Below are 18,031 nucleotides of genomic sequence, written 5' to 3'. Positions count from 1 at the left end.
GCAGGAGAAGGAAATAAAGGGTATTCAATTAGGAAAAGAAGAAGTCAAATTGTCCCTGTTTGCAGATGACATGATTGTATATCTAGAAAATCCCATTGTCTCATCCCAAAGTCTCCTTAAGCTGATTAGCAACTTCAGCAAAGTCTCAGGATACAAAATCAATGTACAAAAATCACAAGCATTCTTGTACACTAATCACAGACAAGCAGAGAGACAAATCATGAGTGAACTCCCATTCACAATTGCTTCAAAGAGAATAAAATACCTAGGAATCCAACTTACAAGGGATGTGAAGGACCTCTTCAAGGAGAACTACAAACCACTGCTCAATGAAATAAAAGAGGATACAAACAAATGGAAGAAAATTCCATGCTCTTGGGTAGGAAGAATCAATATCGTGAAAATGGCCATACTGCCCAAGGTAATTTATAGATTCAATGCCATTCCCATCAAGCTACCAATGACTTTCTTCATAGAATTGGAAAAAACTACTTTAAAGTTCATATGGAACCAAAAAAGAGCCCGCATTGCCAAGTCAATCCTAAGCCAAAAGAACAAAGCTGGAGGCATCATGCTACCTGACTTCAAACTATACTACAAGGCTACAGTAACCAAAACAGCATGGTACTGGTACCACAACAGAGACATAGATCAATGGAACAGAACAGAGCCCTCAGAAATGATGCCGCATATCTACAACTATCTGATCTTTGACAAACCTGACAAAAACAAGAAATGGGGAAAGGATTCCCTATTTAATAAATGGTGCTGGGAAAACTGGCTAGCCATATGGAGAAAGCTGAAACTGGATCCCTTCCTTACACCTTATACAAAAATTAATTCAAGATGGATTAAAGACTTAAATGTCAGACCTAAAACCATTAAAATCCTACAAGAAAACCTAGGCAATACCATTCAGGACATAGGCGTGGGCAAGGACTTCATGTCTAAAACACCAAAAGCAATGGCAACAAAAGCCAAAATTGACAAATGGTATCTAATTAAACTAAAGAGCTTCTGCACAGCAAAAGAAACTACCATCCGAGTGAACAGGCAACCTACAGAATGGGAGAAAATTTTTGCAACCTACTCATCTGACAAAGGGCTAATATCCATAATATGCAATGAACTCAAACAAATTTACAAGAAAAAAACAAACAATCACATCAAAAAGTGGGCAAAGGACATGAATAGACACTTCTCAAAAGAAGACATTTATGCAGCCAAAAAACACATGAAAAAATGCTCATCATCACTGGCCATCAGAGAAATGCAAATCAAAGCCACAGTGAGATACCATCTCACACCAGTTAGAATGGCGATCATTAAAAAGTCAGGAAACAACAGGTGCTGGAGAGGATGTGGAGAAATAGGAACACTTTTACACTGTTGGTGGGACTGTAAACTAGTTCAACCATTGTGGAAGTCAGTGTGGCGATTCCTCAGGGATCTAGAACTAGAAATACCATTTGACCCAGCCATCTCATTACTGGATATATACCCAAAGGATTATAAATCATGCTGCTATAAAGACACATGCACATGTATGTTTATTGCGGCACTATTCACAATAGCAAAGAGTTGGAACCAACCCAAATGTCCAACAACGATAGACTGGATTAAGAAAATGTGGCACATATACACCATGGAATACTATGCAGCCATAAAAAATGATGAGTTCATGTCCTTTGTAGGGACATGGATGAAACTGGAAAACATCATTCTCAGTAAACTATCGCAGGGACAATAAACCAAACACCGCATGTTCTCACTCATAGGTGGGAATTGAACAATGAGAACTCATGGACACAGGAAGGGGAACATCACACTCTGGGGACTGTTGTGGGGTGGGGGGAGGGGTGAGGGACAGCATTAGGAGATATACCTAATGCTAAATGACGAGTTAATGGGTGCAGCAAAACAACACGGCACATGGATACATATGTAACAAACCTGCACGTTGTGCACATGTACCCTAAAACCTAAAGTATAATAACAATAAAAAAAAGAATTAAAAAAGTCTCAAAGACCAAAGAAAACACAAATAATTTGCTTCGATATTTTAGTAGGCACAATACAGCTTATGATGTCTAGAGCTGTAACCTAACACTGAGCTTAATGTCATGCAAAGTAATTAGCTAGAATAACAAGACAGGTTTAAAAAAGCTCATCTTTGCTTGATATGATAATATATTGCCAAGGTCACACTGTGGAAGGAAAAAAATATTCATAACAATAAATGTTATCATTTGTTAGGCTTGAAGACATTTTTTAAGAGGTGGGCAGAGAAAACTCTCCTACCAGCTCTGAAATTCAAATCTTATAGTTCAGAACAGTATCATAAGGGCACTTTCTTATTTTTGTTTCTTGGCTTTCAGCAAAAATATGAGAACCAAAATGCAAGGCAGTATGCTTTTAGAAGACATGTTTCTGTTGATGATTATAATATATAAATAACAACATATTTCCCTGTTATATGCTCTTCTACCCACAAAATCTTTCATCCCATGCAATTTATTTTATGCATTTATCTATTTTTTGACCCAGAGTCTCACTCTGTCACCCAGACCGGAGTGCAGTGGTGTGATCTTGGCTCACCAAAACTTCCGCTTCCCAGGTACAAGGGATTCCCATGCCTCAGCCTCCCAAGTAGCTGGAACTACAGGTTTGCACCATTATGCCCAGCTAATTTTTCTATTTTTAGTAGGGACAGGGTCTTGCCATGATGGCCAGGTTGGTCTCAAACTCCTGGCCTCAAGTGATCTGCCTGCCTCGGAACTCCAAAAGTGCTGGGATTACTGGCATGAGTCACCGCACACAGCTTCATGCAGTTTACATCTATGTGTGCATATGTTTAAGCCACACAGTAGTGTTTTCTTGTTAAGATGTTAGGCCCTGCATTTTAGTTTAGTTCACTGTCTCCTACCACCCATTTTTAATTATTTCCCTAAAAATACATAATGAAAGTGCTTTATAACAAAATTATTTGAAATCACTTTTGCATAATTATTAAAAAATATATTAGTAAACATAAGGCACACAGGAAATCAATGATAGGTGCAGTGATCCTAAAATATGCAGTGCTGACAAGGCAGTATACCACAACACGGTGTAGTATGAATGGCAGCTACCTTCAATTAGTTTAACTGAAATATTTATCAACAGATACACCTCTTCAGATACGTGTAACTGTATTCCTAAGTTACTCACAGATGCTGTGTATCACAAAACAAGAGGTTCTCTTACATAAGTTATGTACTTCCATTTGCCCTCAGCATCTAGAATGAGACTCAAAATAACTGAGGGAAAGAAAATCTGAATTTTAATAATAGGTCTATACAGTATTACACTTTTTAAAAAGCCTGTAACATTAGCGTTTAAGATGGATATGTCTACAGTGCTTCGAGTAGTTTTCATCTCTAAAATCATTTTAAAATCACAGAATTTGAAGTACATGCTGGAGAGGACCAGTGACTTTACATGACATTTAATCCAATATTCATTTTACAGATCAGGGAAACAAACCTTAAAACTGACTTGCCCAAGGTCCCACCAAATAGGAGCAGTTTCTTGTCCTAAACTAAAATTAAGCAGTGTCTCTCAAACTTTGCTGCACATTAAAATCAACTGAGGAGCTTTAATAACTGCTTCATTTTCAACATGAGACGTTTTAATTTAATTAATTAGCATTGGGTAGGACTTTGGGCATCAGGGTTGTTGTTAAAAATTTCCCTGGTGACTTCAAAGTGCAGCAAAGTTTGGAGTGATTGAGTTGGCATGAAAATCAGAATCTTCTGGGATGCTTTTCTTCACAAGAAGATGCCTCACATCCATTCCTATTTTCCTAAAGGGCTTCTCAGTGCCTAGAGATAGAGGGAAGGTTGAGGTGGGAAGATACAAATGTTTGCAGACATGTATTTTTGAAAAAAAACCTTGCAAAAGTGATTGTAGTGAGTTCCATCTACCCCACTGACAACAGTGCACTACTAACCTGTAATAAACATTTTTCAAAATCTTTTCTTGAAGCCAATTTGCCCTATTAATTTGCTCAATAAACCTTTATTTCACTAATAGTGAATATACCAAATGATAATCTCTCAAACTTGTTGATGGGAAATTAAAACTTACTTTACTTTCAAAAGTAGACTTCTAAAAATTAGAATAATGAGGAAAAAAGCATGAAATTTGTTTGAGCAAGATTAATGTTTAAAACTACCTTTAAATTGTGTGCTAACACATCAAAACTTTGAATTCAAAAGAAGCCAGGGATACAAACCAGAGTGATTTTTTTTTTTTTTTTTTTGGTCAAGGATTTAGAGGTTTGGCTGAATACAGACATTTAGTGATTACTCAATAGATCCCAAAGCTCAGGACTTGAGACAGGGTTTGAATCCAGTTTTCACTGAAACACAATTTCATCTCTACTACTGTGATAAGGGAGAGAGGGAAGTGACATTATTATGAGCGTAAACTTGCCTCTTTGTTGTTGTAGTTATTGGTTTTAGAAACGGAGTTTCACTCTTGTTGCCCAGGCTGGAGTGCAATGGTGCGATCTCGGCTCACTGCAACCTCTGCCTCCTGGGTTCAAGCGATTCTCCTACCTCAGCCTCCCAAATAGCTGGAATTACAGGTGCCTGCCATCATGCCCAGCTAATTTTTGTATTCTTAGTAGAAACAGGGTTTTGCCATGTTAGCCAGGCTGGTCTCAAACTCCTGATCTCAGGTGATTGGCCTGCCTTGGCCTCCCGAAGTGCTGGGGTTATAGGCGTGAGCCACCATGCCTGGCAGCCATGTTTTTTTAAATTATACTTTAAGTTCTGGGATACATGTGCAGAACGTGAAGGTTTGTTACATATGTATACATGTGCCATGGTGGTTTGCTGCACCCATCAACCTGGTATTTCTCCTAATGTTATCCCTCCCCTTGCCTCCAACTCCCCGACAGGCCCTGGTGTTTGATATTCCTCTTCCTGTGTCCATGTGCTCTCATTTTTCAACACCCACTTATGAGCGAGAACATGCGGTGTTTGGTTTTCTGTTCCTGTGTTAGTCTGCTGCGAATGACAGTTTCCAGCTTCATCCATGTCCCTACAAAGGACATGAACTTATTCTTTCTTATGGCTGCATAGCATTCCATTGTGTATATGTGGCACATTTTCTTTATCCAGCCTATCATTGATGGGCATTTGGGTTGGTTCCAAGTCTTTGCTATTGTAAATAGTGCAGCAAAAAACATACATACAAAAAACATACATGCGTCTTTATAGTAGAATGCCTTATAATCCTTTGGTTATATACTCAGTAATGGGATTGCTGGGTCAAATGGTATTTCTGGTTCTAGATCCTTGAGGAATCACCACACTGTCTCCACAATGGTTGAACTAATTTACACTCTCACCAGCAGTGTAAAAGCATTTCTATTTCTCCACATCCTCTCCAGCATCTGTTGTTTCCTGACTTTTTAATGCTCGCCATTCTAACTGGCATGAGATGGTATGTCATCGTGGTTTTGATTTGCATTTCTCTAATGACCAGTGATAATGAGCTTTTTTTCATAAGTTTGTTGGCCACATAAATGCCTTCTTTTGAGAAGTGTCTGTTCATATCCTTCACCCACTTTTTGATGGGTTTGTTTTTTTCTTGTAAATTGGTTAAAGTTCCTTGCAGACTCTGGATACTAGGCCTTTGTCAGAAGACATTAAGATTCTAAATTAGCACTTTCTAAACTGTGTTCTAAAAATCAATACCCATAATCCAAGGAGGTGATAATGATGTACACTGGACAAACCCAATGGAGCTTGTGGTGGTGTTGGTTGTTGTTCCTTTTAAAATAAACTTCATCTCAGGGTGCTCTCAAAGTGCATCTTTGTGGCCCATGAGGTTCTCATGCACAATGGGAGAAAATCAAATGCAGATACACTGTGGTGCCAGAAGAGAAAAAGCTGTTCCTTCTTCCAAGACTAATGTCCAAAGTAGTACACATTAATTTAGTCCTGCAATGCACTGAAAAACTAATATTTCACAAAAATCATTCAATAAAGGGAACCTATCCTTCTCATTGTGTTCAACATTGTCTTAAGGCATAAAGGCATCAAATAAATAGCTACACTTTTTCAGGGATTGCTTATTTGCTGATTTTTCCTTCCACCATTGATGTCTAAGATTAAAAGAGAAATTGATACTTAATATTTAGAATCTAATATATAGTTGACTCCAATTTCTTAAAATGATTGCTGAAGAGGACAACCAAATGGCTGAAATAATTTTTGAATAAAGGAGTCTATCCCTTGGCATTATAGTCGTACTCACGATTTTAGTGTAATTGTAAGATGAGGCTGGCTGGCTGTGCTGTCATCAAGGAATATTGTTGAACATGAACTGTATTGTTGAGTAAAATGCTCAGTAGATACCTGAAGGGGAAGGGAAGTATAAGATAAACTTATCAAAGTATATTTTTTCATTGGTTAAAATGTCAAATTTTTCAAAGCACTAGGATATTTCTTACACTCCATGAACTGCCTGAGTGTGGTATCATGTGCACTCTATAGAAAACCCATCGGAGGCTCTTAACTTCCACAGAGGATGTTTGAGATACGGATTATAAAATGCTACCCTTAATATGTACCTATCATCAAATCTAACAAGGATTTTATGAATTCCCTTTATAAATAATGAGAAAAGTTTAAAATAAGATTTCTTTTTTTATAGTGACATAAAACTGCTGAGAATTTCTATTTCTGTTAATTATTTACTACAGTAAAATGTAATTTATTGAGTAATATTGGTATTAGACCATTTTACTGCAATGAATACAAGACTAAGACTAATGTGTTTACTAAGTTACTAATCCTAAATGTATTATTTCAGGCGATATTGTGACAAAACAAGTGTTTCAGATTCAGAGGCTCGTGTACCAGGGCTGCTAGGCCACCAACAAGTGGGGAAGACATAGGTTTCTCTAGTCCTGTTTTCTTATGTGGAGGATAAAAAGAGTATCACTTAAATATTCTCTCACACCCTGAAAACAAATGACGACTTAAAAAATTTAACTTTCACTTCATGTTTAAATAAGACTGCCATGACATGACTCAAATAAGACTCTCAGAGAATACTTTCCATTCATTTCAAAAACTTGATTAATTTTATTCTATATATCATTTGACCTGCACCTAGGCATTTTCCTGCTCTACCCCTGTTCTCTGTCTGGAATAATGCTTTTCTCCTTCCTTGTTTCAACAAGCTTGACTCCATCTACCCTCTTGGATCTCTTTGCCAGTAGCCTCACCAAAACATGCTTTTTTGTACACTAACTGATTACAAGATACTAATTCTAGCAGAGTATTCTCCTCATGAGAAAGTACGCCTCTCCATAAGAGTAAGGGAGAGCCCTAACTGTTCCTACCTCCATCTGCTCAGCATAAAATTTTGAATAAATCAAAAAGTTCAAGTGTTTGACAAATTAATTCAGTTATAATTTGGAAGGTAAGTCTTACTACATTTAATCACAGCAAGAACACTACTAATGGTTTACTGTTTATAGGTATTATTTAAGGTAGTCACAAAATAGAAACAAATCTAACTTCAGTCAGCATAAATCACAGAGTATGAAATTTCACAATCTTTAACAAGAAATGGAAGGGTTTACTTAGTGGTTTTAAGGTTTAATGACAAAAGCTAGAAAATAATCATACCTCATATTTTAGTAAGTCAAAACCAAAGCCTTACCATCAAAGGTCCAGTACCCTTTGGACGCCAACGCCCAACCACTGACTTTTTCCACTGTACCTGCTGCCTCTCATTTTAACCCATTAAAAACACTAAAGCTGTTTTCCTTGTAGAGGTCCTTCACCTCCTTGCTTAGTTATATTCCTAAGCTGGTTTATTTATTTATTTATTTATTTTGCAGCTGTTGTAAAGGGGTTGAGTTCTTGGTTTGATTCTCAGCTTGGTCGCTGTTGGGGTATAAGAGAGCTACTGATTTGTGTACATTAATTTTACATCCTGAAACTTTTCTGAAGTCATTTATCAGTTCTAGGAGTTTTTTGGAGGAGTCTTTGGGGTTTTCTAGGTATACGATCATATCATCAGCAAACAGTGACAGTTTAACTTCCTATTTACTGATCTGGATGCCCTTTATTTCTTTCTCTTGTGTGATTGCTCTGGCTAGGTCTTCCAGTACTATATTGAATAGGAGTGGTGAGAGTGGGCATCCTTGCCTTGTTCCAGTTCTCAGGGGGAATGCTTTCAACTTTTGCCATTCAATATTATGTTGGCTGTGGGTTTGAAATGGATGGCTTTTACTACATTGAGGTATGTCCCCTGTATGCTAATTTTGCTGAGGGTTTTAATAATAAAAGCATGCTGGATTTTGTCAAATGCTTTTTCTGCGTCTATTGAGATGATCATGTGATTTTTGCTTTGAATTTTGTTTCTGTGATGTATCACATTTATTGACTTGCATATGTTAAACAACCCCTGTATCCCTTGTATGAAACCCACTTGATCATGGCGGATTATCTTTTTGATATGCCATTGGGAACTACAAAACATTGCTGAATGAAATTATGGATGACACAAACAAATGGAAAGATATCCCATGCTCATGAATGGGTAGAATCAATATTGTGAAAATGACCATACTGCCAAAAGCAGTCTACAAATTCAATGCAATTCCTATCAAAATACCATCATCATTTTTCACAGAACTAGAAAAAACAATCCTAAAATATGGTACCAAACAAGACCCCATATAGCCAAAATGAAACTAAGCAAAGAAACAAAACTGGAGCCATCACATTATCTGACTTCGAACTATAAAATAAGACCATTGTCACCAAAACAGCATGGTACTGGTGTAAAAATAGTCACATACACCAATGGAACAGAATAGAAAACCCAGAAATAAACTCAAATACCTACAGCCAACTTATCTTCAACAAAGCCAACTAAAACATAAAGTGAAGAAGGTAAACCCTATTCAGCAAATGGTGCCAGGATAATAGGCAAAGCCATGTGCAGGAGAATGAAACTGGATCCTCAACTCTCACCTTATACAAAAATCAACTCAAGATGGATCAAGGACATAAATCTATGGCCTGAAACCATAAAAACTATAGAAGATAATATCAGAAAAACCTTCTAGACATTGGCTTAGGCAAAGACTTCATAACCAAGAACCCAAAAGCAAATGCAATGAAAACAAAGATAAACAGGTGAGACTTAACTAAAGAGCTTCTGCACAGGAAAAGGAACAATCAGCAGAGTAAACAGACAACCCACAGAATGGGAGAAAATCTTCAAAATCTATACATCTGACAAAGGACTAATATACAGAATCTACAAGGAACTCAAACAAATGGGCAAGAGAAAAAACAAACAATCCCATCAAAAAGTGGGCTAAGGAGATAAATACACAATTCTCAAAAGAAGATATGCCACTGGGCAACAAACATATGAAAAAAATGCTCAACATCACTAATGATCAGGAAAATGAAAATCAAAACCACAATGCCATACCACCTTACTCCTGCAAGAATGGCCATAATCAAAAAATCAAAAAATAATAGATGTTGGTGTGGATGTGGTGAAAACACTTCTCTACAATGCTGGTAAAAATTGAAACTAGTACAACCACTATGGAAAGCAGTGTGGAGATTCCTTAAAAAACTAAAAGGGGCCGGGCGCCGTGGCTCACGCTTGTAATCCCAGCACTTTGGGAGGCCGAGGCGGGCGGATCACGAGGTCAGGAGATCGAGACCATCCTGGCTAACACGGTGAAACCCCGTCTCTACTAAAAATACAAAAAATTAGCTGGGCGCTGTGGTGGGCACCTGTAGTCCCAGCTACTTGGGAGGCTGAGGCAGAAGAATGGCATGAACCCGGGAGGCGGAGCTTGCAGTGAGCCGAGATCGTGCCACTGCACTCTGGCCTGGGCGAAAGAGCAAGACTCCGTCTCAAAAAAAAAAAAAAAACAACAACAAAACTAAAAGTAGACCTATCATTCAATCCAGCAATCCCACTACTGGGTATCTACCCGGAGGAAAAGAAATCATTATACAAAAAAGATACTTGTACATGTATGTTTGCAGCAGCACAATTTGCAATTATAAAAATATGGAATCAGCCCAAATGCCCATCAATCAACAAGTGGATTAAGAAATACCATTCAGCCATAATAAGGAATAAATTAATGGCATCCCCAGCAAACTAGATGGAATTGGAGACTATTATTCTAAGTGAAGTATCTCAGGAATGGAAAACTAAAGATCATATGTTTTCATTCATATGTGGGAGCTAAGCTATGAGGATGCAAACGCATAGAATGATACAATGGCCTTTGGGGACACAAGGAAAAGGGTGGGATGGGGGTGAGGGATAAAAAACTACAAATTGGGTTCACTGGATACTGCTCAAGTGACAGGTACACCAAAATCTCACAAATCACCACTAAAGAATTTACTCATATAACCAAATACCACCTGTTTCCCCCAAAACCTATGGAAATAAAAATATATAAATAAATAAACTACAGCATTCTTCCCAGCAAATATAAAATAACATGAAAACTCAAGTTTACATTTTCCTCTCTCCTTTTTGGCAGGACAAATTTTAGATATGTTTTTAAATAATAACTTTTTTCTTTTTCTGAGACAGGGTCTCCCCTTGTTGCCTAGGCTGGAGTGCAGTGGTGCAGTTACAGTTAACTGCAGCCTCAAACTCCTGAGCTCAAGCGATCCTCTGCCTCAGCCTCATGAGTAGGCAAAACTAAAGGCACATACTACCAAGCCTGGCTAATTTGTTATTTAATGTTTTTGTAGAGATGAGCTCTTGCTATGTTGACCAGGCTAAAAATAAACAAATTTTAATTAACTTAAATATTTCTAACACTTTGGGCATTCATGAAAACAGCTCCGTCTATGTTGTGAGGTAATGGGATAATATGGCAGTGAAAGTTTGAATAAAAATATTAAACAAGGCCTTAGGAGAAAAGTATAATATGCTTATTACAGATACATCACTAAAAAGTTGTCTGGGTTAATACCATTAGTTATATTGAAACTAAACTTTGATTCACATGTAAATATAGGTCCTAAATTTGGATTAAATATAATAGATTGACCACAAATTTATTTCCTCTGCCTCTGGAAGTCTCGTTAGTCATACATAAAATACAGGTTACACACAGGATCAAGAGAGAAGGTTGACAGAGATGATTTTTAATAAATGCTGGGACATAAAAAGTACATAAAGGAGTGGTAAATAACACAGAAGCACAACTTAGGTCCCTATAGAAAGTGACTGGAAGAGAAGCAAGCCAGTTTGTCTTGCAGAACTAAAGGCAGGCTGTGAACTTACAGGCAAATGGAACTTTGGAAAATAGGGTAAAATGTAAAACAAAAGCCAGCGAGGTCAGAAAATCTGTGGTTAGAGCCCCAAGTCCACCTGTCCACCCATCCGATAAGAAACTTAGATGTGTGTTCTCTGGATATACCAAATCTGAGAATTTCTAGGTTCAGAAATACCACGGCTTAAACCTGAGATATAAAGAAAACTGTACACCAAAAATAGAACTCCAACCTGCTTCCCCAACTCTGCTTTTGGAAAGCAAGTAGCCATTCTTTTACTTCTCAGGCAGAAAATTGGGAGATTCTTTCTCAGAACAAACTGAACTGGCTCAAATAAAGATCCCCAGATAATACACTGAAGTCCCAAAAATGAAAAGCTAGTTTGGCTTCCAAAACCTCACACTGAGTGCCACCAGTTAACAGAAGTCCTGCTTCCAAATAAAGCCAGGGACCATCACACATTGGAGGGAAGCCTTCAACAAGAGACATCAAAACAACAGAATAAAGGGATTCATGGACCAGTCAAAATCAGGAGCAAAACTTGGATGAAACTGGAAAACATCATTCTCAGTAAACTATCACAAGGACATAAAACCAAACACCGCATGTTCTCACTCATAGGTGGGAATTGAACAATGAGAACTCCCGGACACAGGAAGGGCAACATCACACTCCGGGGACTGTTGTGGGGTCGGGGGAGGGGGGAGGGACAGCATTAGGAGATATACCTAATGCTAAATGACGAGTTAATGGGTGCAGCAAACCAACACGGCACATGGATACATATGTAACAAACCTGCACATTATGCACATGTACCCTAAAACCTAAAGTATAATAATAAAAAAATAAAAAATAAAAAAACTACAAAAAAAATCTAAAAACACTCTGAAAAAGATATAAAATTCAATAGAAATATTAGAGTAAAAAGTCACAGAAACTGAAAAATCGAAGGGGAAAAATTAAAAGCCAATGCAGGTATACTGGTCTAAGCAGCTGAGTGCCTGAATAACAAGGCTATCAGAAAAAAAGGAGCAGAGAAAATAAAAAAATTCTCAAGAAGAGATAGTCTTCAGACTTAGTAGCCTCAATAAAATGAAAAGATTCCCACCAAGCTATTATGAAATTTCAGAATCTCAGTGAGAGAGAATCTTCTAAAAAGCTTCCACAGAGACGTAAAACCTGGTTATAAATAATGTATCTCACAACGGCAATAGAGTCAAGAACAACACTGTAATGAGAGCACAATTGTGAAATATCTTCAGAACCATAAAGTTTAGATTCAACCTAGAAGTTTACTCTCTATCAAAATGGAGGGATTTTAAGACTGGCCAGATCCCTAAACATCTCTGCCCGGGAAAATGTGCTCAAGTACAACTAGTGAGCATAACAGGACAGAAGGAAACAGAATCTAGGACTCAGGTGATCCCACACAAGATGGCAGTTATGTGAGATCCCAAAAGACTTTAAGGCGCTAGCACAGAAAAGCAAACCTCAAGCATATCTAGGGAAAGCCACTCTATATTGAACTCGGATGACTAAATGCCAAAGAAAGTTACCCCCAACCCCCAACAAAAAAAAAAAAAAAAAAAGGAACATTTGTGTTTTAGCAGATGGAGAGTATCTTTGAAAAGCATGTGATAAATGCTGCAACACTTGGGGGAAAAACAGCTGTTAGAAAACAGGCAAATGAATATACTCAGAAAATTAGCTTCAGGCTAAAAAAAAAATGGATGTGAAAGCAAACAGACCAGCCAGGGGCTACTTAATGCATTTGGCTGGGTAAAGTAACATAAGCTAGGGAAAAAGATGATCCAGAAAAAGTGCCGAAATGCTCAGATTTCGGAACTGTTTCAGAGAAAGAATGAAGGACATATAATGCAGAGGCACAGTGAAAACATCATATGACTTAGCAGTGAATAGAATTTGCATAGTCATAATCATGTAAATATTACTGATTTAATTAAAAAGTGTGCTACAATTGGAAGAAACAGAGGGAGAAAAATAAGGTCATGGTGTAGTGAGGAAGGAATGCTTTCACCTGCTACGACAAAGTCAATAGACAGTGCTGATAGTTATTCTATTTTTGTTATTTGTTATTCTGTATTTGTTATTTTGTTATTTGTTAATTCTTAGCTATTCTATTTTTGTTATTTGATTAAGAATATGATTAAATATTTAAGGCAGATCTTTATACCACAACCAGACTATTGAAATTTAACTTAAATGTCAGAAATTCTTAAAAGGTGGACACACTAAGCTGAAGACTTCTCTGGATAAATTTGATACTTAGGAAAATACAAAAAGAGGTCCATGCTATCACAACTGTGTCCCCATTATAATTTAAAGGAATCACGAGAGACGTATTTTTATATCAAACTATCAATTTCTTAACTTTTTGACTGTTTACGTACATGCTTTGTATAGTTGCTTTTTCTTTTTTCTTGTACTAAGAATGAAAAAGAAAATGGTCACTTCTGATACAAATACCATAAAATAAGAGTAGTAGTTAATGTCTCACTAATTACTCCTAAATGATGAAAAATTCCATTTAAAAAATTACTTTCAACAATTTGTATTTAAATTATCTGGCATGGTAAATCTCATAAAGTAAAATCTAATAACTTAGTTTTACTTTTTGACCTAGTTTACTTTTTGTTTCTGTTACATACAAATGAAAGAATCCTTGTGCACAAAAGGGCAAAAAAAAAAAAAAAATGAGGCCAGATGAAAAAGTTAGCTAATAAAAAAGTTTAACTGTTGCATATATGAGCCATGAGTATTTTCTCATTCTGCATTTACACATAGCTTACTTTATTTGCCAGAATCAAAGCATTAACAGCTCTAAGAACTACTTTCTAGCCAGGCACCTATCTCTGGATGCACCAGAATAGCTGTAAGCATCTTGAACCACACTTAGTGATCATCTACTAATACGTCACTAAAAACAAAACAACTGGGAAGTAACTTATCTTAAATTTAAATTTTAAAATGACTATACAAACCTGATTGGACATGGTGTCTGCAGCACAAAGAATCATTTTTTTCTTAAAAAAAAAAAAAAGGCCAGCATAATAAAAGCTCCAAGGGGACTTGGGCCATGCTTTGTTTCCTACACCACCTCCACCTTTGATGCTGGAAGGGCCTTGCAGGCAAACATTCCTACCACTGAAGAGTAAGGGACATGGAATAGCTTTTGTTTTACCTCTTCCATGCTCTCTATGTGTGAGAAGCCCATAGCTCTGGAAGGAACTGGGAAAAACAACTCTGACATGGTTTGGGTATTTTCCCCCTTCCAAATCTCATGTTAAAATATGACCCTTAATGTTGGAGACAGGGCCTAGTGGGAGGTGTTTGGGTAATGGTGGTGAATTCCTTATGAATGGCTTGGTGCCATCCCCATGGTAGAAAGCAAATTCTCATTCTGGTAGTTTAAAAGAGTGTGACACCTTCCCTCTACCTGCCTCTCTCTTCTCACTGTGTGGAACCTCCTGCTTCCCCTTTGCCTTCCATCATGATTGTAAGCTTGCTGAGGCTGTCACCAGAAGCAGATGTTGAAGCCATGCTTGTACAGCCTGAAGATCTATGAGCCAATTAAACCTCTTTTTGTTATAAATTGCCCAGCCTTAGGTACCTCTTTATAGTAATGCAAAAACAAACACAAATTCTAAACAGAAACAACTTACTCAAGACAGGCAAAGTCTACTCAAAACTGCAAAAAGAAAGGTTACAAACTCCCATATTTTACTGTGCTGCATTACTTCTCATATTATTATAGATCCTCACTTGTATTCTTGCTGCTTAAGTCAACTGGAAAACTTGGCTGTGTATGGCTTTTTAGCAAACAAATGAGGATTTAACATAACATTAAGGAAAATAAGCAGAAGTAGGGCATGTTTAAATTTACATCAGATGAAAAGGTTAATAACTTAAAAGTTTCGAGAAGCATAAACTTGGATGTGATAAATGCATGTGATCAGAGGACTGTGCAAGAGGAGGCCAAAATCACAGATTCAATCTCTGTTGATGAACAACTATGTTTTTTTTTATTTGTTTAAATGGAAACCAAGCTGAAGCCTAAGTTCTATCTTTAAAATGTACTCTTAGGAGCAAGGGAAAAGGGGCAAAGAATTATAAATAAAGATAAATCTATGACTCCTCCATCACATGACAAATTCTGTTGATAAAAAGATGGCAAAATGTATAAATAAAAAGTTTACATGATTTCACTAACACAGTAACAACTAAAAAAAGTCTATCATGTATTAAAATAAGACAAGTGAATATGTGAAAAGTTGAAAAAATTAAACCAATATGAGTTTTTCTAAATACTTTGTATAATACACCTGATCAAACAACAAGAGTTTTCAATCTTTTTCTTGGCAGAAAAAACAATGTTGTCTCACCATCTGTTTGAGATTTTCTCAGGAATATTGTGCTTGCCTCTGGATGGTCAGAAGGGTTGGGCTCCAAAGGTGTATCTATAGAGGGAGAGAAGAAAAAAAGATGTGATCATTTATAAAAATTTATTAACTCATTTATTTGACTGCTGCATTTAGGCTATTTCAGTACCTCTACTTTTATTCTTATCCATTGAAATGAATGTATAGACATAAGATAGAGCCAGGCAAGATGGCACATGCTTGTAGTCCAAGCTACTCAGGAGGCTGAGATGGGAAAATCACTTGAGCCCAGGTCAGGAATTTGAGGCCAGCATGAGTAACATGGTGAGACCTTCCTTTATTTATTTATTTTTTTAAAAAAGGTAAATTTGCCTTTAAGGTGTGTAAAATCAACTGCATAGAATAAAACAAGATGGCAGTATGTTTTAAAAGACAGGTCTATTTTATAGGCAAAATATAAGATGTATTCTGGAGTTTTAAAAATTTTTAAAAAGTAAATTCAGCATATCTGTCTTTTCCATGTCATTCTGAGGACATGGAACCTTAGTTCTGTGGAGTAGCTGCCTTCCATAGTCACATGAGATCTCTAAGTCTTCTTCATTAGCAAAATGTAGGGAGAACATATATAGGCCTTATTTGTTATTGCAAAGAGCCAAATGAGACATACATAAACTGTGCAGTAATCCTAAAGAATGACAATAAAGAGCCTTTTTTGGGCTCTCATCCAACACTACCCATCTATTAACTGGTGTGTAAAATCACTCAGAGGCTTTCCTTACATCACCAAGTGGAGTATGTTTACACAAGTACTTACATGCTTTGTGTATAAAGGTATAATGAATTAATTCACATATTTGTTTATTCTAAATTCTTAAATATCTTGAAAAGTGAGTATAGTACTCCAAGTTACAAAGTCACACTCATCATGAGTCTTAATTATTCTACCTCTGAAAAAAATAAAAGCCCAACCAAAGTTTTTTTTTTTTTTTTCACTTTAAGTTCTGGGATACATGTGCAGAACATGCGGGTTTGTTACATAAGTATACATGTCCCATGGTGGTTTGCTGCAGCTATTAACCCATAATCGAGGTTTTAAGCCTCACACGCATGAGGTATTTGTCCTAATGCTCTCCTTCCCTTTGCCCCCCACCCCCTGATGGGCCTCAGTGTGTGATGTTCCTTTCCCTGTGTCCATGTGTTTTCATTGTTCTTTTTGCTTAGGATAGTCTTGGCTATACGAAGCCCAATGAAAGTTTAAATAGAAGAGCTATAAGACATTTCCTCTACAGTAATAGATCTCTGGCTTTAAATGAAACCAAAAAGCCAGTGGAATTAATATCTTTATGATACAATGTTTTCTATTTGGAAAAATTTAGTTTTTATTCAAGAACCATATTGTTACCCAGAATTCTTTTTACTTAGATTCACCACTTTGCAAAATTGTAGCGGCAAACCAACTAAGTGTTTTCTCTTTTCTACCCCCTCCCATCCCCCGCCTCTCCCAGCAGTGTAGAGACTGAAAAACTCTAACTTTCTTATCTTTGAACAAGATGCTAGTGTCAGGAGGGGGAAGGACAAAGGGGAAGCCATGGCAACAAACACTCTTACACAGGCAAGGTCTGACATTTTAACCTTCAATCTTTATATTACACATTCAAAGTCTACATTTACGTTTTATGTCTTTTGAAAGTTTTGACCACGAATCATCCCCACCTCTCTTTTAGAACGAGGAGGTAAATAATGTCTGTTAAGTTGCCAGAATAAATCTGGAGACACATTTTGTGTTAAAGTAAGAAATTTAAAGTAATCAGAGCCTCATAAGTCAACTCCTTTGGGGGAAGCCCCCACACCCATTTTTCTGCAGCCCTGGCCATGACATTTCACACCTTTCCCAATTACTTTAAGCACCCTGCATTTACTTTCCTTCTGTGTTCAAATTAGAAGAAACTAAGCAGCTTCTATCAAGGTGACTTAAAGCAACCCATATAGTCTCTCCTATGGCAACCTGCATTCTGATTTTAAATAAGAAATCCCCAAATATTTCAGAATGAATAGTCCTGAGACTTGGCTACTTTAACAAAGGAAACAATTAGGCACTTACCTGGTTCCTTCACTTAGGTACCATCTGGATAGGTATAAAGAGAATGGGATGGGTACTGGAAAGTTGGGATATTTGAGTTTTTATTGAGAAAAGGAAGAGAATATTCCAAAGAAGACCTCAACAAAGTCCCACAGGATACTAAATAGAGCTACATACAAGAACAGCCATAAATAAATGGTCCCAT

General features: G+C 37.0%; 1 protein-coding gene across 1 annotated transcript in view; it reads right to left on the bottom strand.

Annotated features, from left to right (window-relative positions):
* LOC100591549 (cyclin-Y-like protein 2) overlaps positions 1-18,031 on the bottom strand; it is a 42,376-nt gene that overhangs the window by 23,869 nt on the left and 476 nt on the right. The window contains 4 exon segments of the mRNA XM_030798587.1: positions 2,154-2,207; positions 6,310-6,410; positions 13,758-13,792; positions 15,750-15,824. Of these exon segments, the coding sequence (XP_030654447.1) occupies positions 2,154-2,207; positions 6,310-6,410; positions 13,758-13,792; positions 15,750-15,824 (265 nt within the window).

The sequence above is a fragment of the Nomascus leucogenys genome, chromosome 18 (assembly GCF_006542625.1).
Source record: "Nomascus leucogenys isolate Asia chromosome 18, Asia_NLE_v1, whole genome shotgun sequence".
NCBI lineage: Eukaryota > Metazoa > Chordata > Mammalia > Primates > Hylobatidae > Nomascus > Nomascus leucogenys.
This window is presented reverse-complemented; position numbering and strand designations above follow the sequence as displayed.